At 49.6% G+C, this 23,848-nt stretch overlaps 1 protein-coding gene across 1 annotated transcript in view; it reads right to left on the bottom strand.

Moving 5' to 3' along the window:
- MARK2 (microtubule affinity regulating kinase 2) overlaps positions 1-23,848 on the bottom strand; it is a 154,692-nt gene that overhangs the window by 51,836 nt on the left and 79,008 nt on the right. Inside the window, exon 2 of the mRNA XM_048504161.1 lies at positions 3,986-4,165. Coding sequence (XP_048360118.1) covers positions 3,986-4,165 — 180 coding nt within the window. The remainder of the gene's footprint in view (positions 1-3,985; positions 4,166-23,848) is intronic.

The raw sequence follows: 23,848 nt of genomic DNA, 5'->3' as shown, positions 1-23,848 counted from the left end.
CTAAGGATAGAGGTCAGGCTTTTGGTATGGTGACGAGAGCTGAAGGGAGTAGAGACGACCAGACTTCTTCTGAGCAGAAGCAGAAGGCATAGATCTGGTGGGCACTGAAATGGAGCCAGGTGGCTTTCCCGTGTGACCTTTTTCCTAAACCACAGAGCAGTCCCTGCATCAAGAGATGCTCACCAGCGCTGCTGTCCCCCAGCAGTTTCACAGGGCAAGATGTGGCCACCTTGAAGGTCATTAGAACTGGCTCCGACTGGGACTGCAACCCCATCTACCTGCCCACCTTGCAACAGAAGAAGACCGTGAGCATCTGAACTAAAGTCCAACTGAAACAGCCCCAGCAATTCAACGACATCTAATGAGGAAGCAGTCAGAAATGGGGGCTTTGACAAGCTTTGCAAAATACAAGCGTTAGTATTTTTGAAGCCTAGAAGCGTGTTCCTCAGGGCTGTGATGGGCAGGGTGGGGGAGCAGAGGTAAAGAGAAGATGTCAAAGACTCTTAGCTAACAGAAAGGATCGTGACACAGCGGCTACAGCGCACGGAGGTCTCGAGGAGAAAAATCAATGCCGTCTGCTCCACCACAGTGACTTTGCTGTGGTTTGAAGCTTTATATATTTCTGTACCTTTTTAGGACGTGATGCCAGGCGCCCTCCTTGAGCACGTGGTTTAGCGGCCGGAGGTAAAGGTTTATTTCTGCAGCAAACACCTCCCAGTTCGCTGCCAAGTGCCATTTTTTAAAATACGCAAGCCATACATTTAAGAGAAAAAAATACGCTGTTTTCAAATGTAAGCAATATTCTGCCTTGTCCCAAGGTTGTTAGCTAATCAGAGCCCTTGCGGATGCAATTAAGTTATACAATGAAGAGAAATGACCTCTGAAGCAAAAGATGCCATATACAGCTTTACTTACGCCATTGCAGTGTATGATTAATCTGGAGAACCGGGTTTGGTTCCTCGCTCTGCCGCCTGAGTTGTGGAGGCTTATCTGGGGAACCAGATTAGCTTGTGCACACCAACACACGCCAGCTGGGTGACCTTGGGCTAGTCACAGCTTCTCAGAGCTCTCTCAGCCCCACCCACCTCACAGGGTGTTTGTTGTGAGGGGGGAAGGGCAAGGAGATTGTAAACCCCTTTGAGTCTCCTTACAGGAGAGAAAGGGAGGGGATATAAATCCAAGCTCTTCTTTTTATAGTGTCGGACTAAGGAGACCCCACTTTTGAAACCCGATTGTGCCATGAAAGCTTACTGGTCACTCTCTCAAAGCTTGATCTATGGCACAGGGTTGCTGTGAGGATAAAATGGGGAAGATCCCGACATTTTGACCCATTTTGGGTCTTCATTAGTGGAGAAAAGTGGGGCATAGATACCTGAAGAAATCAAGACAGTGGTGAATGTTGCTGTAGTGCAGTAGTGGTAGTACTAGTAGTAGAAGACGAGTTGTTTTTTTATACCCTGCTTTCCTCTACCTTTAAGGAGTCTGAAAGCTTACAATCGCCATCCCTTCCCCACAACTTACACCTTGTGAGGTAGGAGGGGCTTAGAGAGTTCTGAGAGAACTGTGACGGGCACAAGGTGGGAAATTGGAGGAGTGGGAAATTGGTTCTCCAGATTAAAGTCCACCGCTCTTAACCACTAGACCACACTGGCTCCTAGTTCAGCATAATCCTAAAATTTCATCTCAGCCCATAACTCAATAACAGGAGAAAGACCTCTCCTTTCCGCAGAGGCTGAAGCATCACTGCTAGAATGAGCCCAGCAACACAAAACTAGAAAGCACCATGATCTGACTTGGTCTGGGGCCATTTCACGTGTGCGCACCACACTGCCAGGGAGAGAGGCTATGGCTCAGAGGCAGAGCACCCGCTTTGCACGCAGAAGGTCCCAAGTTCCATCCCCGGCCTCTGCAGGCGGAAAGCATCTCGCGTGGCAGACAAGAGGAAAGGTCTTGTCTCTGCCCGAGACCCTGGAGAACAGCTGCCAGTCAGAGCAGATAAAGCTGAGCTAGACAGACAAAGGAACTAACTCAGCACAAGGAAATCGCTCGGCAGCCTTCGACAAACAGAAATGGAAAGGAAAGAGACCTCTAAATCAATATAAAAAGGGCAGCACACAAATACCTGAATAGCATTCATTGGATTGTGAGTGGTTTTTTGTGGCGGCAATTGTGATTTTATGGGCTTTTGCGTGAATTGGATTTTTTTTAGCATTTCATATTTGGTCAACGACTGCAAATTGTACAGGCATTGAATTGTTCCTGACTCTTTCAATGTGTCAAGACTTGGTGTTTAAATGTGATATACTGTATTATTACACGTATACGTGTCTCAGCGTTTATTCATTGTCAGGGTTAAGTTTCTTATTTTGGATTTCCATGATACACTTTGCTGCTCTTCTACTGGTCTATCCTTGAAACCGCCGGTTTCCACCCTCCCCCACCACCCTGCCCCATAACACAGAGCAGATAATAATATTGAGCTAACTTGTATATATATTTTCACTTGTCCTTTATATGCACGAACTTGTATTTTCTGCTATTTATGGCAATAAAGGCATGATTGGATTGGATTGAGCTAACTTGTAGGACTGAAGTTAGAATTGTTGGGATGATGCATTTGGAATTATTTTCAAAGTTCAAAAGCAACCAGCCGAATTGTTTTTGCGTAGACTCTGCAAGCCCGAGAACCTCCATTATTTAATTTATATTTTAAATTTTAATGCGTTAAACTGGGTCAATATCTAAAAGCTGAGGTCCTGTGGATTAATGACAGTAACGATAGGTTGTATCCTTGAAGCTTTTTTGCCGGCAAACAATAGGAGGGATGGAGCTCTGTCCATTGCAAAGGCTACAGCCAGGGACAGAGACCCCCACGTTGAGAAAAACCACATGGGATGAGAACTGTAATGAAAAAGAAAAAGAAGAAGAGGAAGAGAAGAAGAGTTTGGATTTATATCCCCTCTTTCTCTCCTGAAAGGAGACTCAAAGATGCTTACAATCTCCTTTCCCTTCCCCCCTCACAACAAACACCCTGTGAGGTGGGTGGCGCTGAGAGAGCTCCGAAGAACTGTGACTCGCCCAAGGTCATCCAGCTGGCATGTGCTCATGCTAGGCTTTAAGGTTGGCATGCACAAACGAATCTGGTCCACCAGATAAGCCTCCACAGCTCAAGTGGCAGAGCGGGGAATCAAACCCAGTTTTTCAGATTAGAGTGCACCTGCTTTTAGCTACTATACCTGCTCTTAACCACTTACAGGGAATTGGGCATGATTGAAAAGAGAAGCTGGTAGAACACATACAACGAAAAAGTTAGTGCATGTGGTCAAAAGCTTGTGTTTTATATTAAAAAGGCAAGCGGTTAGTCCTCATGGTTGTAGAAGGCACAGAAGAACTCCGTGTTTAAAGACTGACTTCCTGTACTTTGTGCTGAAGCTGTTCCCGCCCTCTTGGTCTGCACTGACACTCCCCTGTGCAATCACACCAGGTTCCCTTTGAGTCATCCCTCTCTGTCATCTTATCTTAAAGGCCACCAAAAGCCATAACCATCAGAACTCAAAAGTAAAAAATGTACAATACTTTGTACTGTCAAGGGCTTTCACGGCCGGAATCGACCGGCTGTCGTGGGTTTGACTGGGCACGTGGCCGTGGTCTGGTAGCATTTACTCCTAACGTTTCATCCAAATCTGCGGCTGGCATCTTCAGAAGCATGCTGCAGGCAATGTGTCAGGAGCAAAACTACCAGGCCATGGCTACATTGCTCAGAAAACCGACAGTAAAATACATTCTGAGACTTTCCAGCACTGACAGGATGCAGACTCCTGTTGCCCTGCTGTTTCAGGTGTCAGCCTACCTCACACGCATATATATTTGTTTGACAACCACATCTGCTTTGAGATTTAGCAAAATACAACTGCCTGCTTTAGAGAGGCCCTCTCCGCATTCCCTTTCCCCCTTCCCCAAACCCGTTCCTCAGGGCACCGCTCACCTCTTTCCCCGTCAGGACGTGCCGTGCCAACTTGACCTTGGCGAAGTTCCCCTTGCCAATAGTTTTCAACAAGCGGTAGTTCCCGATGTGCGGTTGTTCATCCGCAGAGGTGGCCGAGGTGCGGCCTCGAAGCATGTTGGACTTTGTGCTTGGCTTGGACTCCGGATGTCCTAAGGCCGGCTGAGGAGAAAGAAAACAAAACCACGTATGGGATGAGTCTGGTTCTGGGAGTCAGGAGTTCTCTGCAATGACACCTCCCATCCCTTTCCTCGCAGCTAGTTCAGCACCTACCCCCAGGAGCTTGATGAAAGCAGGATTCTAAGTGTTGGCTTCCAGAGACTTGCAATAAGGCCACAAAAGTTTCTAGTTCACAAGTGTTTTACCGGCCCGCCTGCTCATAGGGATGAACGTTTGGCTCTGTCTGTTCTATACAGCACAGTTTGGATTGCTCTGGAATAGGGCTCAGCTTTTTAAAACTTGCAACACACACACACACACAAGCTTGCTGATGGTAAGGGCTGTTCAACAGTGGAATACATTGAGTATGATGGTGTCTCCTTCTTTAGAGGTTTTTAAACAGAGGCTGGAGGGCCACTTGTCGGGAGTGCTTTGATGGTGTGTACCTGCAGGGCAGGGGGTTGGACTTGATGGCCTTTGGAGTCACTTCCAAATCCACGATTCTAAGCCCTGCTGTCCACTAGGCCTACAAAACCTCTCTTCTTCCAATAAATCTGCCAGTGATACCCCTAACAGTATAATCTTCTGAAGGGACTATATTCAGACCCCAAAATCAAGCAGAGGTCAGGTCTGGAACAGTGGAAGATCAATGAAAGGAGTTGCCGTTTTCTCTTTCACACGCATCCCTACGGAGGTCACTTCCTGCCCCCGTAGGAGAATTCCACTGGAGCTGAGAAAGACTGAACTGCTTCAAAAACAAGTTCTCCTCCTTGGTGAAGGAACTGGAAAGCTAGTAGACCTGGGATCTTATCTGCAGACTTTCTGGGCCCGGAAAAAGAGCAGAGCGAGCTCAGGAACTTAACTCGATGCCCTGTCTCAGTTGTTTTCAAATTCTCTGCCAACCAGCCCAACTTCCTCTAAGGAAACGCCACCACCCACCTTATCTGGCTGATCACCAACACCCAGTGATTATCAGACCCATTTCACAGATGGGAAAAAGGAGCAATCTGGTTCAAGGCTACTCAGCCCCGGCTGGGAATTGGGAGGATCTGAATCACAGTCTCTATTACATTCGTGCAGCATTTGCTATATGTGAGGCCCATCTACGAGGAACAATAAACTAAGGAGTAGTCCTGGCTAAATGATGGACCCAATAACCTACCCCTCCACTTCCTAGTTTGTTCCGCCTGCGAGGAACCACCTTTCCCCCACAACCGTGAGTCCCCAAAACCCATTCCCCAAACTTCTGAAAATCCTGGCTAGCTGCATCCCTGGCTGCGATGCTCTAGAGCAGGGGTGGCCAACCTATGGTGCTCCAGATGTTCATGGATTATAATTCCCATCAGCCCCTGCCAGCATGGCCAATGCTAGCCGGGGCTGATGGGAATTGTAGTCCATGAACATCTGGAGCACCATAGGTTGGCCACCCCTGCTCTAGAGCTTGCTCATGAGGGCTAGAATCACACTTGATCAAACAAACAAGACTGACAAAATGAAGACTTCCTAGAAGACGGCACGTTGCTTGCATTCCACTTATTGCAGGAAGCAGTGATCTGAGAGTGTCCAGAGGTGAGAGCGACCGTAAGAGGAAACAGGCACTTGAGAATCTCTGAATTTGTTGAGGGCCACGTTATACTGCACTGCTAACTTCAGAGTGGCTAATTTATCTTTCAGTGGTCAGGGTGGGGATGGTGGAGACCCGAGTTGGAGTAGAGTGGCTGAAATCGGGTGGAGCTTATCCAATACTCCCCTCCGGGGCATGTTTTCACTCTTCATTCAATCAACACTTTATTTACGGTCGATGACCAGCAGACAAACACCCAGATATACAACAATACCACAGCACCATTAGCTTGAGCGGCATATGTACAATAAGGATAAAGTAGCTATATACACACTGGGGGTAGTTCATAGCTTGCTGAGCAAGCACCACTTGGAAAGTTTTGGGTGTGCAATTTTTGCACCCCATTCTAGGTTCTGGGCTCCGAAGAGTGAGCAAGTGGACGGATGCAAAGAAAGCTTCCCTCTCTGGATCTGTGCCCTGCACTTGGCTGGCTCTTCAAGGGCGTCGTGGGCTTCTCGCTCTCCCGGGGCCACCGCAACAGCTGAGCCACCGTTCCAAAAGGCACCCAGGAGGAGCCGAAATCAAAATGCTGCAGCGCTCATCTATAATTTATACCCAAGCAAGGGATGAAAGGATGAAAAAAAAAACATTTAAGCACTGTCGAAAGACGAAACCACCAAATTCTTTTTACCCCGGAGGGCATTTGATGGGGATGGGCTTCACTTGGCTGCGTTTTCAAGTACGTGTTTGTTAGAAAGAGATGGGTGTGTGTGTGTGGAGATTGGTATTGGGCTTGCCCCTGGGGATCTGACAGGCTCACAGGCTAAACCTGGGAGCGGCTGTGGCTCAGTGGTAAAGCATCTGCTTGGCACTCGCAGACAGTCCCGGGTTCAAACCCCAGCACTTCCATTAAGGATCAGGTTGATGTAAGAACATAAGAGCGAGCCTGCTGGATCAGACCAGAGTCCATCTAGTCCAGCTCTCTGCTACTCGCAGTGGCCCACCAGGTGCCTTTGGGAGCTCACGTGCAGGATGCGAAAGCAATGGCCTTCTGTGGCTGCTGCTCCTGAGCACCTGGTCTGCTAAGGCATTTGCAATCTGAGATCAAGGAGGATCAAGATAGGTAGCCATACATGGCCTTCTCCTCCATAAATCTGTCCAAGCCCTTTTTAAAGCTATCCAGGTTAGTGGCCATCACCACCTCCTGTGGCAGCATATTCCAAACACCAATCACACGTTGCGTGAAGAAATGTTTCCTCTTATTAGTCCTAATTCTTCCCCCCAGCATTTTCAATTTATGCTCCCTGGTTTTAGTATTGTGAGAAAGAGAGAAAAATTTCTCTCTGTCCACATTTTCTACCCCATGCATAATTTTATAACTTCAACCATATCCCCCCTCAGACGTCTCCTCTCCAAACTAAAGAGTCCCAAACGCTGCAGCCTCTCCTCATAAGGAAGGTGCTCCAATCCCTCAATCATCCTCATTGCACTTTTTCTATCTCTTTGATGTAGGTAATAGGAAGGGAGACAATGGAGAGCTACTGACAACCTGAGTAGATAATGCTGGGTTTGATGGACCAATGATATGACTGAATATAAGACAGTATCATTTGATTGTGTGTTCCTGCATTGCAGGAAGTTGGACTGGATGGCCCTTGGGGTCTCTTCCAACTCTGTGATTCTATGATCATGTATTCATTTCTTTTCCGAGCAACAACGGACCAACAACACCAGAAACTGGAACTAGGCGAAGGGAAGTACGTGGAAGGCTGTGCCGTTCCACCCAGCCCAACGGTGGACATTGTCCTGCAAGCCTCCGGCACTCTCACAATCTTCTGAGCATCTTGAAAGACTAATATATGGTGGCAAAACATTCCTAGGCTAGAGATTCATTCAGAGATGCCTGGGAAAACGTGCCGTGGCCCTCATAAGCTCATGCTAGGCTTTAAGGTACCACAAGACTTCTTTATAAAATAAAAAAGGTAAAGGTGGTCACCCTGGGCAAGCACTGGGTCATTACTGACTTGTGGGGAGATGCCACATCACAACATTTACTGGGTAGACTATGTTTACGGAGTGGTTTGCCATTGCTTTCCCTAGTCGTCTATATTTTACAGTCCTCGGAAGGATGGAAGGATGGGTTACTCTTGATCTGGCTATGGGAAACTGACTTCGGTCAAGATGGAACTCAGATGGTGAGCAGTACTGCAGTCTACCACTCTGTGCCATGGGGCTCTTTCAAAAATGTAGACCATTCCCTTATTTAAAACATTTCCGACCAACTTACGGCCTGCAAGGCAGCAGACGATCAAAACACTGAAGTGGCTTTGAAATACAGAAGGATATATACGAGTTCCACAACCAAGAAGGTCCTGTCTCAGGCTGTGGATCCTCAGATGACGGAAGCACCTGGACTAGAGTTTCTGAAGGTGACAGGAGTGGACAAGTATGTTCACATAGGAGCAGGTGGTCTTTAAGGTATGCTGCCCACAAGCCGTACATGGAGGTAAATACCAGCACCTTGAACAGGACCCAGAAGCAAATTGGAAGCCATTGTAGGTGAACAAAGCTGGACTACTATGGTCCATAAGACTCATCCCAGCCCGTATTCCAGCTGCAGCTTTCTTTACCAACTACAGCTTCTGGACACTCTTCAAAGGTGGCCCCCATACAGAGCACCTTGAAGTCTAATCTAGTTGTTACCAGGTCATGCATCACAGTTCCAAGATCTCTCTAGAGAGATGATGTTTATGCTCCAGTAATTCAGTGGATTCAATCCAGCTCATTCTTCTGAATTGCTCATTCCACTCCATTCCACGTAACAGCGATCTACTCCACTTCTTAAAGTAAAAAACAGACTGTCCATGGACCATTTGGTACCCTATCTATTGAAGGACCTATCTCTTGTCATCAACCGAAAGGGAGACTGCAACCAAGATAGTAGTAGTAGTAGTAGTAGTAGTAGTAGTAGTAGTAGTAGTAGTAGTAGTAGTAGTAGTAGTAGAAGAAGAAGAAGAAGAAGAAGAAGAAGAAGAAGAAGAAGAAGAAGAAGAAGAAGAAGAAGAAGAAGAAGAAGAAGAAGAAGAAGAAGAAGAAGAAGAAGAAGAAGAAGAAGAAGAAGAAGAAGAAGAAGAAGAAGAAGAAGAAGAAGAAGAAGAAGACGCACGCATTTACGGCGGCGGCGGCGGCGGCGGCGGCAACGGCTTAATTTATCTATTTAATTTAATTACCTAATTTCCACTTAATTTTAATTAATTTACTGACGACGTAATGCACGGCGGCTTGACGGGGGGAGTTTGGATTTATATCCCGCCTTTCTCTCCTGTAAGGAGTCTCAAGGTGGTTTAAAAGTTCCTTTCCCTTCCTCTCCCCACAACAGACACCTTGGGAAGTACCGGTAAGTGGGGTTAAGAGAGTTCTGAGAGAACTGTGACTAGCCCAAGGTCACCCAGCAGGAATGTAGGAGTGCGGGAACACATCTGGTTCACCAGATAAGCCTCTGCCACTCAGGCGGAGGAATGGGAAATCAAACCCAGTTCTCCGGATTAGAATCCACCGTCTCTTAACCACTACACCACGCTGGCTCTCAGATTACAAAGGAAAACTCACACTGTCCCCCTGACAACAGCAAGTCTGAAAATCACCTCTGCTGTCAGCCAACTTGTTCAAAGCCCCGTGCTGAGTACTCTGCCACTTTGGAAGAAGGGAATCATCTTTCTGGCCAACTGAAAGAATGCACTTGGGCTGGCTGCAAAATGAGGCACCTTTAAACCATCTGTAACACCAGCTGCAGAGACTTCCTGACGAAGGGATGACGGAAGTAAATGGCTGACTCCCAGCCCCTGGAAAGCGTCACCTTTGCAGCTACATGTCTCAGGTTCCACCCCAGGAAGTTGTCAAGCTTCAGAGAATCGGAAACCCACCTGCTTTAGATTGGCAGCAGACACCTGGAAATGCCACCGGGCCCCAAAATCCGTGGGCTGCTGTTTTCCTCGCACAGCCCTTCCTTGACGTATTCAAGCAAACAGGCAAACCAACCGACCTTGAATCCGAACAGAGCTAACGCTGAAGAAACGCTCAAAGCTCTGGTGAGCGTCAGAAAGGTGGACTGAATAGCTGCACACCTCAAAGGGATTGCTCTGGACAATTTTGCTGCCCACAAATGCCGCATGCTCTCTCTGCAACCACCGCGGCCAAGCTCACCCCAGCCCCCACGTTCTTAAGCCTCTAAGTAACTTGGATTCTTGCACATTTCAGGAACTTGCTGCTCTTCTCCACCAACCTCTCTGGTGTCCCGTGAAGCATGTTTCTCTCTAACAAAAGGGCTGAACAGGGAAAAGTGAGTCATCCCTGCAATGCCTTCTTGCAGCCCTCTCTTTTTCACCTCTGTCCCAGGGAAAGAGATTGAACAGGCACATTTGTCAATCCTACAGATTTTCCAGGCAGCCTCTCTCTCCTCTGACGGCTTCGGAGCTTCGTAGATGGCTGCGCTTTCTAAGGGGAGATCGTTTAAGTCATTAATGGCACCCTTGCTGAGGAAAGTAACAGCTCCCCGTGGGATCCATAGGCCATGCCTGAGTTAACCAGACACTCTGCTCTTGGCTTGCGCGTATCTTGGCTGCTTCTTCCTGCTGATTTCCAGCAAGAGAACCGCTGCTTTCAAGTCACAACAAAGCCCAAGCAGGAGATTAAAAACCGCCCTTTGGCCGCGAAGACGTCCCTGCAAGGCCTTGGACTTTCTACTGGACTTATTCCGAGCCTCACGTTATCCTAAACCACAAAAGCAACGAGCTGAAGGCTGCCGCAATTCATGTTAATGACAGTTTCAAGCCATCTACCCCCTTCAAGGCACAAGATGTCGACCAAAAGCTAGGGAATAATTTCCACGGCTGTGTTTCATGAGGACCACAGCATCCACCTTGCTCGCCCCCCAAAAGCCCACCAGCTGCCTGGAGCTCTAAAGCCAAAATGTGTCCGTACTCCCCGCCCCAAGTTTTACAAAGCTTTAGCCAGAATGGTGTAGTGATGAAGAGCTGTGGACTCTAATCTGGAGAACTAGTTTTGATTCCCTACTCTTCCCCATGGGTGGCAGACTCTTATCCAGGGAACTAGATTTGCTTCCCTGCTTCTGCCCATGAAGCCTGCTGGGCAGTGGTGGGATCCAAACATTTTAACAACAGATTCCGATGGTGGTGGGATTCAAACAGTGGTGCCGCTGCGCACACACACCTCCAGTCCCTATTGGGCAGGGAGGTTTGCTTTAGTAACCCCTTCTCGGCACTCAGAAAAAATTAGTAACCACTTCTAAGGAAGTGGTGAGAACTGGTTGGATCCCACCTCTGCCGCTGGGTGACCTTGGGCTAGTCACAGTTCTCTTCAAACTCTCTCAGACCCACCTAGCTCACAAGGTGTCTGTTATGGGGAGAGGAGGGAAAGGAGTTTGTAAGCTGCTTTGAGACTGAAATGATGCAAAAGCCCAACTCTCCTTCTTCCATTTGGAAGAACCAGTCGCTTGCAGCTCTGAACTGCATGGGCAATGTATAATCAAAGCACTTGCAAGGGGAAAGGAGGGCGCGCCATGGATCGTGCCGATGACATACCCATGCTTCTCCATGAGGCAGTGGTTTTTGAACCATACCAGGTGGGGGCTCATGTGGTACAAACCCCCTCCATGTAAAAAAGATTCTCTCCACAGGGAACAAACAGGTCGGGGAGGAAGAGAAGCAACTAAAGGTAGAGTCTGACATGCTGTCCTTCTTTGGGCGGGAATGCTTTTAATTGGCGAAATCAGGCTCTATCATGAGGGCCCAGCAAGCAGGGATGCGTCTGAATACCTTCCCCGAAAAAGGAATCCACTCCAGAAAGCGCCATCTTGAAACGAGTTGCAGAGCAAAACTGCCTGTATTTTCGTTTTACTCATTCTGCGGTTAAGTGTTCTGGGTTTCTTTGAAAGGCACGGGGGTGTAGGGGGGGGGAGATGCACATGAAATATACATTTAAACAGGGCTTATTTCTAGATATATACATTTAAACAGGGATTATCAGTCCAGAAACATGGACCGCATTAGACAAGTATTAACACGTGCACCGAGATGTGCATCCACACAGACAAGTTATCAGAAATGTACAGGGGATCATTAGAATCCGAAGCTGCCGAGTACAAAATGAAACCCAACATTATTCGGTCAACTCCGCTGTGAAAAGCAGCTCGGCTTGGATGCATGCAGACCCCTTCCTTAAGCGGTAGGCCTTGGCTGAGAAGGGAAAGAGAAGCCTATGTGACCACCGGGCAGCGTGGTGTAGTGGTTAAGAGCAGGTGCACTCTAATCTGAAGAACCGGGTTTGATTCCCTGCTCTGCCACTTGAGCTGCGGAGGCTTATCTGATGAACTAGATTAGCTTGTGCACTCCCAATACATGCCAGCTGGGTGACCTTGGGCGAGTCACAGTTCTTCGGAGCTCTCTCAGCCCCACCCACCTCACAGGGTGTTTGTTGTGGGGGGAGAAGGGAAAGGAGTTTGTAAGCCCCTTTGAGTCTCCTTACAGGAGAGAAAGGGAGGATATAAATCCAGCTCTTCAAATTCAGACGGTACTGGTATCTTGGGTGCTGTGTGGTTTCCGGGCTGTATGGCCGTGTTCTAGCAGCATTCCCTCCTGACGTTTCGCCTGCATCTGTGGCTGGCATCTTCAGAGGATCTGATGTTGGGAAAGATGCCAGCCACAGATGCAGGCGAAACGTCAGGAGAGAATGCTGCTAGAACACGGCCATACAGCCCGGAAACCACACAGCACCCAAGTGATTCCGGCCGTGAAAGCCTTCGACGGTACTGGTATCACTGAAACAAGCCCACTATTTAAGATATGGTCCATTTGCACTATTTCAGAAATGACAGAAATGTTTCTTTCATGATTCAAGAGATGCTATTTACAGGATGGGAGGTGTGTGCTAGTTCCACACGCTGAAAGACACATGTTACAGGCTTGTGCTGAGCCTAGAGATGTGATGTGTCAGCCCCGGCGCGCCTCACACATCCTTCCGCACGGCAAGAGGGGATTTTGGTGGCATACGATTTCACCAACGGATCGGTGGCAGCCTTCGTTGTCAGAACAAATAATGAATGGGATGTCTGAGGTCCGAGTCGCTCAAAATGCTCTTAACAAGCTGGCGATTCCGACAGGTTTTAAGCGGGTCCAGCCAGCAGGAAATGGCTGGAGGAAAACAATCCGCAAGGAGCCTCTTTCACACCATCGGAGTTAGGCCTCTGGATTACCCAGTCCATTTCAGGCCATTTTCAATGAGAGGCAGGGCATGGCCTGCCACTTCCCCCTCCACCAAAAGACAAACCTGTGAACGTTTTAGAAAGGTGGTTGTGGGTTTTCAGGGCTGTGTGGCCGTGGTCTGGTAGATCGTTCCTAACGTTTCGCCTGCTTCCGTGACTGGGATCTTCAGAGGTGTATCACAGAGGAGAAGCGTGTTAACAGACCACGGCCACACAGCCCAGAAAACCCACAACAACCAGTTGAATCCGGCCCTGGCAGCCTCCAACAATACATTTTAGAAAGGGTTAGTTCTCTGAATGCTGCTCAGATTGGACAATATTTTCTCCTTTTGCCTTGGGGCCAAATAAAGACCTCTGGCTTCCACAGGCTCTCATTATTTACAATTTCGCTGAATCCCAGGTCAGAATCTGCTCCCTGGCGTGTTTAACCTGAAAGGACCAGCGGGTTTTCCGTTTTTGATCAAAGAAATCTGGCCCACTTGGATCACCACCTATGGCCGATTCCTTCTTTCCTGCGAGGAGAGGGAAATGAACAGGGAACTTGTGAAGCAGAGGCCGATCCCTCCCTGGGCCCAACCAGCTCCAGGACGGGGCAGGGTGTCATTAGAACTCGGCCCCTTTTGGGAACCCAACTCTCTAGTCCCATTATTTGACTCAGCACCGCCAACCGAGCCCAAATGTTCTCCCTCACCCTATAAAACCACACCTTCGCTCGGATTTGGAGTCCCTATGCAATCCAGAAGCCAAGCCCTTGGAAGACTTACTGCTCTCATTGTCACAGGCGCGGCGTGCAGGTATCTATTTCCTCCGCTCATGAAACGCCACCTTCTCTGCCGATTCACACAAACGTGCCTCTGTCTGCAAAAACGCCTCCAAGCTCCAGGGTGCCCACCGCCAACAAGGAGCCGGATCGTATCGCGATCAATCCAACATTGTTTTGAGCAAGAAAAAGAAAAGATCCAGGCTCTGTTGATTGGCAGGGCCGCTCCCCAAAAGACCAAAGTGGTGGGGGGAAGCCGGCTGTGACGACGCGAGGTGAGGCCCACCCCTCAGCTCCAGGGCCAAAGCTGAGCAGAGAAGCGCTTCCCAAACGGGGGATGGGTCACGTCTTCGCTGGGAAGAGGGAAGCCGGCCCGCACCCCTTCATTTGTTGACCCAAAGCGAAACCGTCCCAAAGGAGCAAAGTACAGCAACAGCCCCGAGGAAGCGCGGCGCTTCCTCCTCCAACCGGTGTCAGTCTCCACCTCCGATACCTGAGAAGGCTGCACACCTTTCACAATTCCCCCAGTAGCTGAGACAGAGAGTGCCGGGGCTGTTTGGCAGGTCCTCGGAGCCTGTTCTCCAGTTTGGGGAGGGGCATGTGTGGGAAAGAGGAACAGCCCTTTTCTAAAGAAAAAAAGTCTACAGTAGAGGAAGGGACTGCTTCTCAGGATCGTCCAGCATCTGCTCAAAGAGGAAGTCTTGCTCCTTTGGGCTCTCCCACCCCCCTCCGCCCCCAGACACAAGACAGGAGGCAAAGGCGGGAGGAGGGTGAGTTATGGCAACGTCACCTTCTCCCCCACAGGAAGCTGCCTGCCCCGCCCTGGCAAACTGCAGGCGAGGCTTTTGAGAGAGCCAGGGAGGGGGAGAAGGAGAAGAGAAGACGTTGCACCTTTGACCTGCTGTCAGGTGATCTGTGAGCACCAATGAGCAGAGTCCAGCGGAGCTTGCTACATTCACAAGAGCCAGCGTGGTGAAGTGGTTAAGAACAGGTGCACTCTAATCTGGAGGACCAGGTTTGATTCCCAGCTCTGCCACATGAGCTGTGGAGGCTTATTTGGTGAACTACATTAGCTTGTGCACGCCAACACAAGCCAGCTGGGTGACTTTGGGCTAGTCACAGTTCTTTGGAGCTCTCTCAGCCCACCTACCTCACAGGGTGTTTGTTTGGGTGGAGGGGGAGAGAAGGGAAAGGAGACTGTCAAAGGTTTTCACGGCCAGAATCACTTTGGGTGCTGTGTGGTTTCCGGGCTGTATGGCCGTGTTCTAGCAGCATTCTCTCCTGACGTTTCGCCTGCATCTGTGGCTGGCATCTTCAGAGGATCCTCTGAAGATGCCAGCCACAGATGAAGCCAAACGTCAGGAGAGAATGCTGCTAGAACACGGCCATACAGCCCGGAAACCACACAGCACCCAAGGAAAGGAGATTGTAAGCCCCTTTGAGTCTGCTTACAGGAAAGAAAAGGGGAATATAAATCCAACTCTTCTTCATTAAAAGACTGCCAATGTTCAGACGAGGGAAAGTTTTGCAGGTGCAATTCCGCACAAGCAACACAGGACAAGTGGTTTCCAGGCAGGGTTGTGTGCCTTCCGTGCCAAGGGAACCAAACTCTGCCACCGCCGGTGTGCTAATGTGGGCTTCAACAGATTTGCAAGAATCCATACAATCTGCTTCATTTATGTCCCTCCGCTGATCACGCCTGTCTGATCACTGGTTTATCCAGCTCTTCCCCTCCCATTTGTTCCTAGAAATTGCCCACATGACTGCAACCTCCCCTTTGAATGAGGAGCCACCTTCCAAGGAGTAGGAACCTTGTCTTTTAAATGGATGCTTAAGTTCCCAAGAGGACAAATTCTACGGTCAAGACCACATTCTGGGAAAACTCGTGGAAGGAATTTGGAAGCAAGTTTTCCTCGTTCCTCCACCCGACAGCCTGTGACAACATACTGCAAACAAGATGTACCACTGTGTAATATATGTCAGGGGGAACGGGGCAAATGGGGCAAACCTCCCTTTCACACTGGCAGCCGGCACCAAATGGCTTCACCCAGTGTCCCTCTTCTTCACATTCTCTCAAACTACGGTGCATCACGGGTGATCCCTAGAGAGGCTTCTGGGGACAAGCATAGATAGCTGGGGTAGGGGTGGGACCCCAGTGGCTGCTGTGAGCTTTCCGGGCTGTGTGGTGGTGGTCTGGTAGTTTTAGCTCCTAACGTTTCACCTGCACCTACATCTGGCATGTTCAGAGACATGTCATAATAAGATACACTTCTCTGTGTGTTTCTCTCCACACTGTACCAAGGAAAAACACATCTTACCGTGACATGTCTCTGAAAATGTCAGACATAGATGTGGGTGAAACGTTAGAAGCAAAAACCACCAGACCACAGCCACACACCCTGGAAAACCCACAACAGCCAGTTGATTCCGGCCGTAAACGCCTTTGACAATGCAAAGGAACTGCATTCTGCCAACTTCCTTCCTGGGAGAATCCAGCCCTCCATAGCATTTATTTTCTCTTGCAACATTAAGGTGTGGCTGGAGACTGAATGATACAGCAGCCTGGCCGAACGGAAGGTTTCCTGGGCCTGGCAAATGACCAGACGGGAGACCTTGTGAGATCCTACGCGTGCCACCATCCCTGCCAGAAGAAATCTGGGATGTGAAATGCTATGAACAACATGGAATTGGCAAAACGTGAGATATAAAACATGAGAAACACATCACGCGCCAGCTGCGTGAGGCACCTCAGCCAATTCTCTCAAGCCTCGAAGGAACCCAGAGTTTGTTGGGTAGCAGATTTGTGCAGCCTTTCAAAAGCAAATGTCGCTTGAGAGTTACTAGCACAGGTGTCAAACTCGCAGCCCTCCAGATGTTATGGACTACAGCGATGCTGGCAGGGGATGATGGGAACTGCAGTCCACAACATCTGGAGGGCCGCGAGTTTGACACCTATGGAGAGGATCTGCTTTCCCTTAATCTCCTGTGGCCAGCAAAAATTACCTCCTGGCAGCCAAGAGCCCTGCCCATCTCTGGAGCATCTCAGCTGCAAGCACGGAGGCAGCACCCAGCGGATCCTGCTCGATTTCACCTGCGGGGGGCGGGGGGGGGGTGTTCCCCGCAGCCTGGGGGTCCACCTGGATTTGTCTCTCACAATGGAGACCCAGGTGGCCTATACAACCCGAACGCCTGTTCTCTTCCACTTCCGCTTGCAGTCCCGGCAAAGCTATTCACTCTCCAGAAGCCCGGACCTAGCACCTTCAGTGATCCATGCAACGGTCATTTCCAGACTTGACTATTGTAACTCGCTCTACGCGGGCCTTCCCTTGCGTCTGATCCGGCGTTTAAAACTGGTTCACCATGCAGCAGCACGTCTGCTTACAGGCAGCACCCTTCGGGAACACATCCAGCCTGTGCTGCGGCAGCTGCACGTGCTTCCAGTGAAGAGTTCCGGATCATCTTCAAAGGTGTTGGTGTTGACCTTTAAGGCCATTCAATGACCTGGGACCATCGTATCTTCTCGAACGCATCACCCCATTATGTCCCTTAAAGGCTGCCTCTCCGATCGGGCGAGGCCAACTTATTGCGTAGTCCCTGGCCCTCGGCGATGCGGCTGCAGCACTCCACAGCGGGCCAGGACTTTACAGCCCTGGCCCCGGCCTGGTGGAACGGCTTCTCCCTCCAGCTGTCCATTCTAGCGGACCTTAAGGAGTTCCGCGGAGGCCTGTAAGACGGAGACTGTTCCGCCAGACTGGAGGACTCCAGTCGGCTAATAGTGCCCCGTCTGTGGCCCTTAACACTCTGAGCCGCGACTCCATCACTGTGACTTCATGCCTACCACTTCTTACCGTGGGGAGGGAGGGATTTTATACTGTTGAAATGCTGGACGCCACCTTACATCTTGGATTTTAATTTAATTTAATTTATATCTAAACTTGGACCGCTGCTTTTAAATGTTATTAATTATACTATTTTTAAATGTTGTACACCGCCCAGAGCCCTCCGGGGATGGGGCGGTATAAAAATCTAATAAAATAAATAAATAAATAAATAAATAAAGAGGCAAAGCTCATTCACATCGCAAGTACCTATTTTGGACTCCACGGCTTCAGAAACACTTCTCCGTAATCCACCACTACTCTCTTGTGCACTGATGCTAGAACAGCCATTTCCAGCGACTGCTGTTTTAACATGATGGATAGAAGCTGCAGCTGTCGATGGGGCTGCACGAACGCAAGAGGATATTGCAACTGGAGGCAGGGGCTGCGGAGCCAGACACAATGCAGGAAAATCTAGCCTTTGAGCTTATTTCGCCAAGCGGCGTCCTTAAGACGCCAGCCTCCCAGAGGCCAGGAGAGGAAGGAGTGCGAGCTGCCCCAGTTCACTCCCATCACATCTGGTTTTCTAGAAAGGCCTCCGAACGCTGTTCAACAAAGCCATTTGGGGTGCAACGCTACACTTGCGTGGGGACTGTCACATTGCACAAAGAAATTCTCTCCATGAATAGGCTTTGTGGGGATTAGACAGGTGACTAACAATGCAATCCAAAGGGGGGAGGCCGAAACCACTGAGGAGGCAGCGTGACTCCTGCGCTGGCGTAAATTCCACTTGCGCTAGAAAGGAGGCACTTACCCTGGTTCTGGGGAGGGGCGCGGCAGCATGATGGGCACCATCACAGCTGCGGGGCCAGCGCTCCTCCATTGCGGGAGACAGCCCCAAAGGGGGCATAAGTTGGCTTGGCCCCATTTGCCCACGCACACTGAATGCCAGCAAAACCAGCGGCGCAGTTCATTGTGCTACGTAGTCCCCTTGAGTGCGGAAAGGGATCGCATCACTTTTTGCTTGCTGGCCACAGCACAGCAAGGCTCTTAAGCGACGGGGGCTGTGGCGTCCCCATCCGCACTGCAACTATTCCTACCCTTTAGGACTGCGCTGTAAGAGTTGTTAGGTCGGTTATGGCAGTTCTTAGCTGAGCTACACCTTTCTGAGCCCACTGAAGTTAATGGGGCTTCGAAAGGTGTAAACATTACTTTGGGCCGTATTGTAACTTCCTCCCAACTGGCATGCCATTGGCCGAAACAGGCACCTGCCTGAGCTAATGAGGGAAGTGAAAGTTAACATGCAGTTCCAATGAAAGCCATGGTGGGTTATTGAAATTAGCAAAGCCCTCTATTTTTATTTATTTTGTTCATCCTTCACCGTCCTCACGGACACCTTAAGCCAGATATTTCAAGCCAAATGCTACCTTAACTCTTTCTGTTGATCGGATTTCCCACTAAAGTAACAGCTGCCACTTCAACCCCCAAACCAGAGTCAATAGTTCTATATATCAATATGATCAAAAGCTTGAAACCGGACAAGAAAAAACAGCCTTGACAAGACTCTTTTACATTATGATCCATATTTGGGCCACTTTCCAGTGGTACCTTTCTTTTCTTTTCTCTATTTATACCCCACCTTTCCCCGCAATAGGGGTCCAAAGCTTATATCGTTCTCCCCTTGCCCATTTCATCCTCACAACAACCTTGCAAGGTAGATCTGTCCAAAGTCATCCGCCCAGAAAGCTTCTACAGCAGGGTGGGTCTCTAGATCCTAATCCAAGGCTTTAATTACTACACCGCACCAGAATTCACAGATCTTTCAGCAAATTTCAGCCCTCATTGCTGCAACCGCAACAGCCCGGTAACAAAACAACTCAAAGTTCGTAACTGTGCTCTGACTCATTATTTAAAGGATTTATAACCTTTCGACATAAAGTTCCTCAAGGCAGCCTGCAAGAAAAAGTGACAATCTCACGTACACAGTAATTAAAAGACAGCAATTAAGGAGACCTCACGGCAAGAGATAAAAAACAGAAGAATTAAAGTAAGCCCCTGCCCCAAATCCAGATGGCTACACCAAAGTGAACCTTAAATACGATCAGAAACAGAGGAGAACAGGACAGACTTTACTGGTTCTGGTGGGTTTTCTGGGCTGTGTAGCCTGCATCTGTGGCCGGCATCTTCAGAGGTGTTATCACAGAGAGAAGTGTGCTACACACTGTGTCCAGGACTTTATCCAGCATGTGAGATACAGTGAGGATGGGGTCAGGTAAACACTCTTAGGAAGAGAGTTCCGTGGCTTGGGTACCACCACAGAACAGGCCCCGTCCAGCAAACACTTTGCCCTGCAAAAGATCCACCAGGAAAGACCTTCAAAGACGTCCTGCACTGACCTTCATGGTCACATGGGAATGGATGGGGCTGCACATTCGCACCTCGCTTCTAGTAGAAGCTTAGGGTCTGAAGCGAATTCCGTTCGAATTCCAGGAAAGCTCTTCAGATAAAAATTCATGGACTACAAATCCCATCTGTGGGCCGTACGCCATGGCATCGACTGATGGGAATTGTAGTCCATGAACATCTGGAGAGCCGCAGGTTGCAGACCCCTTTAGGACTTTCAAGGGCAAACCCTACAGCGGCGATTCGGCTTGGTGACGAACTGGAAGTGAAGTTTTTATGTTTGGCGGGTTTAGATTCACAGTGGTCTATGCTTGACAGCCGCCCACTTGATGACTGCAAAAATGACAACGCCCAAGTTGGCACCCTGCACTTTTGCTGAAAAGCGCAGCCTAAAATCCTCGCTGCAGAGGCAGGAATATGAACACTATACTGTAGAAAGGGAAACGAGCAGCCTTGTTGGGAATTTGCCTGGTGCCGCATTCCAGGAAACTCGAGTGGACCAAATGTGCCAATGAGAGATGAGACGTGGCGTCAAAAGGTTCCCCCTCCCCAGTTCTGCCTGAGGCAGCTGCCTACTGGATGAGGCTGACCTAGCCTGAAGTCTGAGTGCAGGAAACCCCTTTGCTGAACTCCCAGGACAGCGTCTAGAAAGCAGGGAGGCCGCGGATTTGCAACTGGGGCTCTGGCGTGACCGTAGGCATGATGTACAGAGCTCTTGGCCACCCCAAGCCAGGGCCAAGCAAACATCTGTCACTGCCTTCTCCCAAAAGAGGCTCCTGCCGAAAAAGGCAATCGATTGAACGCCCCTCCTGGTCTTTAATGGGATGAGTAAGTTATATGGGTGTTGCAAAACAGTGGTTATTCCAGCCCTGACCTTGCCTGGGCACAAGTAACTGCATTTGTAGGGATGAGTCATCGCTCGTTTGACCTGACCTGGATGGCCCAAGCTGGCTTGATCTTGTCAGAGCTGGGAAGCTAAGCAGGGTTGGCCCTGGTTGCTGTTTGGATGGGAGACCTCCGAGGAAGTCCAGGATCGAGGCGGCCATGGAAAACCACTTCCACTCATCTCTTGTCCCAAAAATGTTACTGGGTTGCCATAAGTGGACGGTGACTTGATGCTGTTTTTCACCTCTACCAGTTTCTCATTTGTACCCGACCTTTCTTCCAGCACGGAACTCACACGTGAACACACAACGGCTGCCTTATGCTGACTCAGACCCACTGGCCCATCACCAAAGTCAGTATTATCTACCCAGACTGGCAGCGGCTCTCCAGGGTCTTTAGTCTTTTAAAGAGCAGCAGTCTTTTAGGAGCAGCAGTGGTGTAGTGGTTAAGGGCAGCTGTACTCTAATCTGGAGGAACCGGGTTTGATTCCCAGCTCTGCCACTTGAGCTGGAGGCTTATCTGGGGGATTCAGATTAGCCTGTACACTCCCACACACACCAGCCGGGTGACCTTGGGCTAGTCACAGTTCTTCGGAGCTCTCTCAGCCCCACCTACCTCACAGGGTGCTTGTTGTGAGGGGGGAAGGGAAAGGAGAATGTAAGCCCCTTTGAGTCTCCTACAGGACAGAAAGGGGGGATATACATCCAAACTCCTCCTCCTCTCCCGCCTCCTCCTCTTCCTCTTCTTCTTCTTCCTCTTCTTCTGCGTCTTTTGCTTAATCTACTTCATTGACTATTCATTCACTATCCAATGTCTGATCCTTTTTAAAACTGGAAACGCCAGGAGAATGACAGGACAGAGCCAGCATGGTGCAGTGGTTAAGAGGGGTGGACTCTAATCTGATAAACCGGGTTTGCTCCTCCACATGAAGCCTGCTGTGTGACCTTGGGCTAGTCCCGGTTCTCTCTGACCTCAACCAGCCCCTCCTATCTCACAAGGTGTCTCCTGTGGAGAGAGGAAGGGAAGGCAATTGTAAGCTGCTTTGAGGCTCCTTATGAATGAGAAAAGCAAGGTATAAATCCAAACTTTTCTTCTTCGGGCACGGAACAGACCCAGCCCTGCTCAGCTTCAGCAAAGATGGACGTATCTGTCCTTCCGGACCGTGCCCTGCAAGCGCATGGAGCCACTTTATACTGACTCAGACTTTTGGTCCACTAAGGTCAGCTCTGATTGGCAGCGGATCTCCAGGGTCTCAGGTCTGTCATATCCCCTACTACCTGATCCTTTTAAAACTGGAGATGCCAGGGATTGAACCGGGGACCTTCTGGATGGAAAGCAGATGCTCTACCATTGAGCCACGGCCCTCCGGTAGCCACTCCCTCCCCAGTCATATCCTCTTAACCGGGTCTCTGGGACCTCCCCGCCATCATTCCTGGTATCAGAACCATAAACAGCATAGTCCTTGGATGCTGGGAGCTGCCTTGTGAATCTGGAAATTGTCAGGAACGGCTTTGCATTCAAACCACCATCGCACAGTTCCACACGCCGGAGCGCTCCTGGCTTTCTTAAGGCAGCAGTCAAACCCAATCTCCCCTCACCCGAGGCCTCGAAAGTCACTGCGATCTTTCCCATCAGAGCGTCCCTACAGGCTCAAACAAGGGGTGCTCGGGGTATACCAGCGGCACAAGCCACGTATTAGGCTGGCTGCTTGTTCGAGTGATCAATAAGCACGGTTCCCCGCCCCCCTCCCACGAGGCACACCGGCGGCGGTGGCGCTCCTGTCATTAATATGCTCCGCCACTGCTCCGTTTGCCCATTAGACTTGCAAATAGGCCCCGACGCAATTAATACAACGCTCCTTGGGCTTCCACAATGGCAGCTGGGGATTTCCGAGCTCTATAAATTCTGGCGTGTCATTCCGTTTAACGACTCTGGGTTATCTCACTTCCACAGGCTTCCCGGCGCAATTCTGGTGGTGGAGAATGTGGTTCCGTACACCTACATACAAGTACGCACACATACGCACTCCTGAGAGCCGACAGGGTGCAGTGGTTAGGAATGGCAGACTCTAAACTGGAGAGCCGGGTTCTATTCCTCGCTCTCCTCATGAAGCCTGCTGGGCGACCTTGGACCAGTCACAGTCCTCTCAGAACTCTTTCAGCCCGTGCGGAGGCAGGCGTCGGCGTCTGAACATCTCTTGCCTTGATAACCAGACAGAGTCACTAAAAGTCAATTGTGACTTGATGGAACTCACACTTTTTCCAGTTCCAGTTTACAACAGCCTCCTCCCACCTTCTCTATGTCAACAGGATTCGAACACACAGGATAAGGTGAGGTCAGGGCCTATTCCAATCCAGAAACTGGGGCACGTACAAGGCCAGGATTTCTTTTGTTGCCTTTACGTGCCAACACAAAACGACCAAAGGAATATTTTCCAGTGCAACAGATGTGAAGGTGAAGAAGAAGAAGAAGAAGAAGAAGAAGAAGAAGAAGAAGAAGAATTGGATTTATATCCCCCCTTTCTCTCCTGTAGGGAGACTCAAAGGGGTTTACAATCTCCTTTCCCTTCCCCCCTCACAACAAGCACCCTGTGAGGTGAGTGGGGCTGAGAGAGCTCAGAAGAGCTGTGTCTAGCCCAAGGTCACCCAGCTGGCATAGGTTGGAGTGCACAAGCTAATCTGATTCACCAGATAAGCCTCCACAGCTCAAGTGGCAGAGTGAGGAACCAAATCCGGTTCTCCAGAATAGAGTGCACCTGCTCTTTATTTTTTTAAAAAAATTATATTTCAATTTGTATCCCTCCCTCCCCCGCAGGGCTCTTAACCACTGCACCATGCTGGCCCTCATAATTTGGCTTCTGGGAAAGTTCATGTAATTGTGCCCCACTCCCATTAACCTCTTAGCCTTCATCACACCTAGATCATGTTGTGTGTATATGTTACAGGCCTTCGAGTCTTTTGTAATTTATGACGACTCC

Source organism: Sphaerodactylus townsendi, linkage group LG01, assembly GCF_021028975.2.
Source record: "Sphaerodactylus townsendi isolate TG3544 linkage group LG01, MPM_Stown_v2.3, whole genome shotgun sequence".
NCBI classification, from domain to species: Eukaryota; Metazoa; Chordata; class Lepidosauria; order Squamata; family Sphaerodactylidae; genus Sphaerodactylus; species Sphaerodactylus townsendi.
This window is presented reverse-complemented; position numbering and strand designations above follow the sequence as displayed.